Source organism: Leptonotus elevatus, chromosome 3 (genome assembly GCF_054856555.1).
Source record: "Leptonotus elevatus isolate MCC_2025b chromosome 3, RoL_Lele_1.0, whole genome shotgun sequence".
Taxonomy (NCBI): domain Eukaryota; kingdom Metazoa; phylum Chordata; class Actinopteri; order Syngnathiformes; family Syngnathidae; genus Leptonotus; species Leptonotus elevatus.
Genome location: NC_141241.1, coordinates 9017959 through 9025398, shown reverse-complemented (window position 1 = coordinate 9025398; position 7440 = coordinate 9017959). Strand labels below are relative to the sequence as shown.

The window sequence follows — 7440 nt, the reverse complement described above, 5'->3', positions numbered from 1 at the left end:
AATATGAAAAATAAAAAACAAAATATTTGTTGTGACAAATGTTTTTGATAGTTTGCATTAATTGTAATATTATTATTATATAATTTCAATTATCTTATCAGACTATACGATTTTGTACTTATTATATTACATTAAATTAACTATAATATATTCATTATCTCTATTATTATTCTTATTATTATTATTATTATTATTATACAGCACTGTATGTGACCCGGATGTCATTAGTATTAAACAGCAGCAGAACCAGAACCATTGGGGGCCTCCTGTTGTGAAATCAGGAGCAAGTGTGACACCTACCTGCGGAAGTTGGAAGAGTTTTCACGACACGCGTGACAAAACAAGCACGCACCCACCCACCCACTTTTCGTCTCACTCGTGTGCGTGTGTACGTGCGCGTGTGTCCAAACAGCCATTAAAAATAGCGAGTGTGTCCCTCGCCTTGCATTAATGGAGCCACTATGCTGTGAATGCACGCTCTCTCTTTTTTTCTTTTTTCTTTTTTTTTTAAGCAGCGTCCCTTTGCAATAGTAATGAGGTCTAAATTCGGCATAAAATCGAGCTCATTAGCTCGGTCCGCCACCTGATTGCAGTGCGTAAAACAGGCCAGGTAATTGACTTTCAACGGTTTATTATAAAGGAAACTTCAAAAGATTCGATTTAAGAAATCTTCTTTGACAAACTGCCATTTTTAAATGTTATGTGTTGGTGTTTTTTTTGCTAATAGAATTCGACACGCCCGCCAGGTTGCACATCCCTCCTTTTTTTTGTTTTTGTTGTATAGAAACACATTTGCACCCACAAAATAACAGCTGCACAAATATATTTATATAGTTTTCCTCTCTCCATAATTTACTTCAAAGATAGCGTGTTGTCCATTTTCTTAAATACAAAAAAATGCTACATTAAATATACATGTTTAATACAAATAACTTGGGCTGCAGCCTTAAGACCATTCTCATTTACACTCCTTGAGAAACTAAACATTTTTTTCTTCAATGAATGGGGGGAGAATATAATGTTCCGATGTTGGATTGTTTTTGTTTGTTTGTGTTTTTGCAAATAAATTAAAAAGATGTCCTTTTTTTTTTTTGTCGCAGCTGTTAAATGTTTGACATACCTTTCTTGAGTTCGTAAGGGGGATCTTTACAAAGCTCTACCTGCGTTTGGCCCCTCACTCTGTGGCTCTCCCTCACCAAAGCCTCGGCTCTAGTTAACACAGTCTGGTTTAATCCATTGAAGTGCGCCGTGGAGGAGGGGGTGCTGCTGGGGCCGGTTCCGTGGAGGTGTCCGAAAGTGGCCCCGTGGTAGTTCGTGTAGCCCGGGTAGAAGGGCGACGCGTAGTAGAGCGGCCTCGACAGCACGCCGGGGGACGACCGAGAAGGAGACCCCGACGCGGGGCCCATGACGACCGGGCAAGGCTGCTGCTCGCCCCGCTGGACTTGCTGCGCGTCCCCGCCGCTTTTGCAGCGGTCCGACGAGGTGGCGATCTCCGCGAGGGACCACAGTTTGGGTTTGGGGGCCGAAGGGGGCGAGTGGATGACGGAGGTGGGCGCGTGGCTCAGGTCCGACGCGGGAGCCCCCGCCGCGCGCGGGGACGACGTGGTGGGCTTGCCGCCCGCGCAGGCTGAGGAAGAAGAAGAAGAATCCAACAACAAGTCCGTAGTCCGCTCCTGCGAGTCGTCCGGTTCTTTGGACTCGGGGTCGCTCAGGAGGGGTTCCGCGTCTTTGGGGTGCAGGGGGTCCTCCTTGAAGCGATCGCAGGACACGTCCGCGGGGTGCAGCGCTTTGGCATCTGCGCACAAGATGCATGAAAAGTCGTTAATTAAAAACATGTGAACAAACAAATCATATTTTTTCTTTTAATGAGGCCAGTTCACACTTTTATGCTAAATGACGCGCTAAACACTTTGCATGAGCAGCAGTTTCAAACGAGGGCAGTTCAAGGTGATTATTATTTAAAGCGATTGTCCCATTATAAATAATACACCGCCATTAACCAGCAATCAATTTTGCACCCTGAGTAGAAACGACTGCGATGAAAAATTGATGTTTTTTTTTTCTTCTTCCCCTCCTCTCCCCTTTTCTCTCCCTGCACCGACCTGCTTCAGTATCCGAGGATTCTTGAATCTTGTCTCCGCTCGGTTTGAAGTTGTTATTATTATTATTCGGGGTCACGTCGTCGTCATCGTTCTTCTCCAGGTCGATGTTCTCATCCTCCTCCTCGTCCTCGCTGCGGTTGCGCGGCGTCCACGTCATCTTGTTCTCCTTCTTGAGTCTCCGGCGGGCGTTGGCGAACCAGGTGGAGACCTGGGTCAGGGTCATCTTGGTGATGATGGCCAGCATGATCTTCTCGCCCTTGGTCGGGTACGGGTTCTTGCGGTGCTCGTTGAGCCAGGCCTTGAGCGTGGCGGTGGCGTCGCGCGTGGCGTTCTTGCGGTAGGCCGGGTCGCCGTACGGGTACGAGCCCAGGGGCGCCGCGTACGGGTGGTACCCGATGGAGCCGGCCATGCCCGTTGAGTGGTCGTAGGGGGAGCTCTGGGTAGCACAATGCAAAAAAGATTGCGTCATTTTAATGACTACATTAAAAAAAAAAAAAAAAAAAATCATACATGCAAATATTACTTATACCAACATAAGTTAAAAATAAAAATAAAAAAAGGCCTAATAAAGTATTTTTTTTGTGAGAGAAAAAAACAACAACATTAAAGTAACAAGGCTAATTAACGCATGCGCTCTTTTCTAAATGATTACTTCTTGATCGACTACTCCCAATTATATATATTTTTTAAATATTTTACAATTTATAATGTGTACTCACCACATACGAGGTAAAAGTGGCCGCCGCAGCCGCCGCCGCGTCCGCGCCGTACGCCAAGTGGTGCGAGTTGTAGCCGGGCGAGGCGCCACTGAAGGCGGCCGCGGCTGCTGCGGCGGCGGCGGCGGCCGCGGTGGAGGCGCTGGCGGATCCAGCGTAAGGTGCGAACGCGGAGCCGGACGACGACCTGCCCAGCTCCTCCGTCCTGGGTCCCGAGATGACGCTGGTGCCGTAAGCTGCCGGGCACGAGTAGAGGGCCAGGGAGGCGGACGGCTGGTACAAGTAGCCCTGAGGGTACGCCATAGCTGCGGCAAGTTTAACACTGTCTCCCCTCCACTTTTGAGTTTTTTTTTCTCCTCTCCCCTTGTTGTTTTCCCCCTCCTCAGCCTCTCATAGAGACAGCCGTGTGTTGGGGAGACCTGCTGCCTCCTCCTCCCCCCTCCCACAAAAAAAAAAAAATCTTCCTCTCTTTCTCCAGTTGTCTTTTTTTTGGGGGGTGAAAGTTGCAGCTCCTCTCTTTTGGTGGCTGTTTTGCTTTCGGCCGTCAAGCAGACTTTTTAGGGGGGCTTCGCCTGCCCTGCATGGGAAAATCTAGTGGCGTATGCCAAGATGCTAAGTTGGAAATTGAGGAGCCTACTTCGCCGCACAGCACGCTCCTCCTCCTCCTCCTCGTCCTCCTCCCTCCTTCTCTTGAGGGGTGTAGTCGCTGCAAAGTGGAGGGAGCCTTTCTCTCTTTCTCTCTCTCTCTCTCTCTCTCTCTCGTCCTCTCTCTCTTCCCTCTCCCCACATCTCTCGCGTTAACTAACATTCTTTCATTTCTCTCACTTATATATATATTTATTGGTCTTCACACGCTCCCTCCTGCGCGTGGAACAATGCAACGGCTCATTTCGGATGGCGACATCACGCCAGTCTTGTCAACTTTTTCTTCCCGTGCACTCCACTCGGCTGCTCTCAAGATAGAGCCGCAACCAGGATTTATGATTATTTTTCATCTATTTGAATTTTTTTCATCAATTGCTCCTCTTATAATGATTTTTTTTGGTGCGTTTTTGCGCGTATAAAACAGCTGAGAATCTGCAACGGAGGCGTTTTATCCAACCATTCAGGTGGATTTTTTTTTTCCATTTTTCTTTCTTTTAGATTAAAAATCTTGTTTATAGTGCGCGATAATAAGTGAAAATAAAAATGTGTGTGTGTCTGTGAGTGTAAGCGCGCGGCAGTAATTGCAGAAGTGTGCGCGTGGGCGTGTGTGAGCGCAGTATTTTGTCGCATTTAAAAATATTGCGCACATTCTTTAGGCTCCGTTATATTTTTACACCTTTATTTATTTATATGAAAAAAAACCACATGTCATGTGTTTTTATTTTTTCCCCACATATCTGTATTTGAATTATTTTTCTTGGTCAGTCTGTTAGTTTGGAAATAGTGTGCTACATATTTTCATGTTATTTAAAAAAAAAAAAACTTTTGGGCTGTTATATTGTCATGATTATTGCGCACGTTTACTTTAATTAATTTCGTGTTAGACTGGCCACACATTACACATTATTATATATAGGCTATATGTATCCTAATATTATTTATTGTCCTAGCATTAATCATGTTTACTTGATTTAGCCCATATAAATGGTATAAATGTTGTTGTTTTTTAAACAAATAAACGTAATATATATATATACGTTCGCAGTTCTGTGCGTGTGTGGGTTGCCTCTTTGCCGTCTAGTTCAAGTCCCAGTTAAGCCGAAAGGGATCGCTGTAGGCGCTGCTAAAGAGCGTGTGCGCGCGACTGGTGATCACGTGATGTTGAGAAGGGAAAAAAAACACACACACACACAGCGCAAAAAAAGGGGGGAAAAGAGTGATGACGCTGGAACAGAGAGGAGTGGGAGAAGCAAAAAAGAAGGAAAAACAGAGAGAGAGATGCAGGGAGGGCTAAACAAAAGCGAGTCGAGCGCCTAATGATCAGATGACAGCGCGTGCAGCATCATGATGCGCGGACAAGACTCACCGGAATGGGAGCTTTTATTTATACTTATATTTGAAAGCAAAAGTGATAATTGCGTTAGAGTTGGGAGTCGTTCCGACAACCGCAGGCACGCAGGTGAGTATGTCTTTTTGTATGTCTTATGCGTAATTCAGTTTATTTATTTCATTACTTTGCGCACCTTTGGAAACTTCTTTTAAAAATGCATTCAGAGGCAATTATGGATGTGGATTTATTTTTTATTTTTTTTAGTGCTGCACAAAAAATGCTTCAAGTATTCATGGGATTTTGTCCTAAACCGATTAGTTGACACCAATTTTTCTTTGATGTATTAGCTGAGGGCTTTTTGCCACTTGGAAGTCAATTGAAATTCAAAACAGTTACCCTCAAGCCCCCCTTAAACGCCACCCCCCTCCGCCCAATCCAAAATAATGCTTTGGGGGATCCAAAATAACTCAAATTGGTGTGACTTATTTTTGCCTTGCATTCTTCTTTGTATTATTATTATTATTATTATTATTATTAATTTGACCATTAAAATGCTTGAGGGAGGACGTGTTATGGATTAGGGGTGGGCAACATAAGGCACGTGGGCTATAAAAGGCCTGTCAAAGTATTTACAGCTCAACAAATACAACATCAGAGAAACTATTATTTTAATATTTTTAATAGAATTAACCATATATTTTCATAAATTTAGTCTGGTTGAAAACTGTTGCCTATATGTGCACTTTGAGATTAATCTCCAAATATAAAATTGTATAAATGAAATCGATTATTATTATTATTAACTCATTTACTGCCATTGACGGCTGTAGACAACAATTCATTTTAACTATTTCTATTAGTTTAACATTTTTTCCCACTTTTGTTAACAAGAGTATGAAAACCTCAACATTTTTTATTGTACATTTAGAACAGATATAAAATGTGTGATTAATTGTGAGTTAACTATTGAAGTCATGCGATTAATTATGATTAAAAATTTTAATCGCCTGATGCCCCAATTTAAAAAAAAAGAATTCTTAAAAAAAAAACATTCATTCATTCATTCATTGCCATTCACGGCTATAAACGTAAAACAAATAATTAATTAATTGATTCATCTTTTTTAAATCTTATTTAGGGCAGTGAATGCGTAAAACATAATACCATTTTATTAAAATATATATTTTTTACATGGGATATTGAACAGTATGGCTTCACTTTTTTTTTGTCTTTTTCATGTGTGTCTATAGTCACTTTTACTGTATTAATTATGTTTTGCTTTTTGATTTATTCAGACGCGTGAAGAGGAACTCACCTGACACACACACGAAAAACACATATTGTACGAAATATCTACGCATTTTCTTTTCTCTCTTGATGTGAATGTAAATGGCTGTTGGGGTGGGTGAATCAATAAAGCGCGCACACTGCACTGTATGACTCCCCTTCGCGTGCATCACAATGAAAAACTGTTCTTTTCTGATCTCCTTTCCCCCCACTGACCTGTATGAAGATGTATGGCGCTCATCTGATGGCGCCGCCCACCCTCATGGGGCTGAATGGCAGACTGCTGGATGCACTAAGTGATGAAATGATGACCCCATTATGAGAAGCGGCTCCAAAATGAGGGGGTATCGGCCAAAGATTGCGCACCGCCGCCGTCCTCCTCCCTCCTCCCTCCTCCTGCTGCTGCTTGGCCTGCTGCACACGCGATGATTGATTCGCTGGAGATGGATCACAGGAAGCAGCTATTGATTTCCCCCCTCCCTGCCTATGGTGTTTGATGAAGAAAATAGTTATTTACACTTGGGTGTTATCCAGACTTACTCAATATCCACTTTTTGGGAGGGGAGGATAAAGGATCTAATTGTCCTTGCTCGGTGACGTGACAAATGACCTGTAATATTATTTCAGTCGGGAGTCAATAGGCGGGATGACTAAATGAATATTGATCGGTTATAATGATGCCTGAGTGTGGATGGGAGCCTTGCAGCTCAGCAGCCGTATGCGATGATGCCAGACGTACATTACACTGAGAAAATACAGCGGAAAGTCAAACAGGGACATCTTTTAAAACAATTATTTGCTTGTCACAAATTGTGTAAAACAAATAATCCATTTCAGGTTCATGCGGTCCCCATCATAAAACCTTTATTACTGTAAAATAAATGCTTTGAGCAATATTTATTTTCTTCCGGACACCTCATACTGTAGCATCAGTTTATCAATACATTACTAATGAAATAAACATTTTTGTCCATATAAATCAATTGTTATGCACAACAGATAAAAGTGGGTCCACTTTCTGGCAAGCTAGTTGTCACCTCTGGGTTCTGGACTTAGAGCAACATGAAGTTAACCACTGTGCAGTTATTATAAATGCAATCAGCCTACACACGTCTGTCTTCATTGTCATAAATATGTAAAAAGAGGATTAAAACTAGAGTAAAATGTGCAATCACATAATAACGGTACCATATAAAGCATTTGCAGGATATCAATTCAACAGTAAGCGCTGGCTCACTATTTGGCAAGTTCAAACTCCCCCACACACGACAGTTGACTATTCTTTCACTTATCCTAGGGTTGTCTTAAGCTTTGACCATTTTGAAATAGCAAACTTATTATAAAGTGAAGTCATTATCGC

The 7440-nt window shown here is 42.6% G+C and overlaps 1 protein-coding gene and 1 long non-coding RNA gene across 3 annotated transcripts; one reads left to right on the top strand and one right to left on the bottom strand.

Annotated features, from left to right (window-relative positions):
• Nucleotides 1-806: 806 nt before the first annotated feature.
• Nucleotides 807-3497, bottom strand: irx5a (iroquois homeobox 5a). Its single transcript, XM_086071583.1, has 3 exons — nt 2822-3497; nt 2103-2538; nt 807-1795 (listed from the first exon to the last, which is right to left on the bottom strand). Exons 1-3 carry the CDS (start codon nt 3119-3121, stop codon nt 1104-1106), a joined length of 1428 nt encoding a protein of 475 aa, XP_085927709.1. The 5' UTR covers nt 3122-3497; the 3' UTR covers nt 807-1103.
• Nucleotides 3498-3639: 142 nt separating this feature from the next.
• On the top strand, nt 3640-7059 carry LOC147176865 (uncharacterized). 2 transcript variants are annotated; one of them, XR_015094469.1, is made up of 2 exons: nt 3640-4922; nt 6307-7059. It is a non-coding gene; the product is annotated as an uncharacterized LOC147176865 (long non-coding RNA). The 2 variants fall into 2 exon arrangements; XR_015094468.1 differs by having other exon boundaries at nt 6089-7059.
• The last annotated feature ends 381 nt before the right edge of the window (nt 7060-7440 follow it).

What these genes read in the sequence shown, in the direction of transcription:
- irx5a (XM_086071583.1), bottom strand. Translation starts at nt 3,121, where the DNA reads ATGGCGTACCCTCAGGGCTACTTGTACCAGCCGTCCGCCTCCCTGGCC. An exon ending in CCACTTTTACCTCGTATGTG is followed by an intron (nt 2,539 to 2,821) that starts GTGAGTACACAT and finishes TGTGCTACCCAG; the next exon opens with AGCTCCCCCTACGACCACTC. An exon ending in ATCCTCGGATACTGAAGCAG is followed by an intron (nt 1,796 to 2,102) that starts GTCGGTGCAGGG and finishes TCTTGTGCGCAG; the next exon opens with ATGCCAAAGCGCTGCACCCC.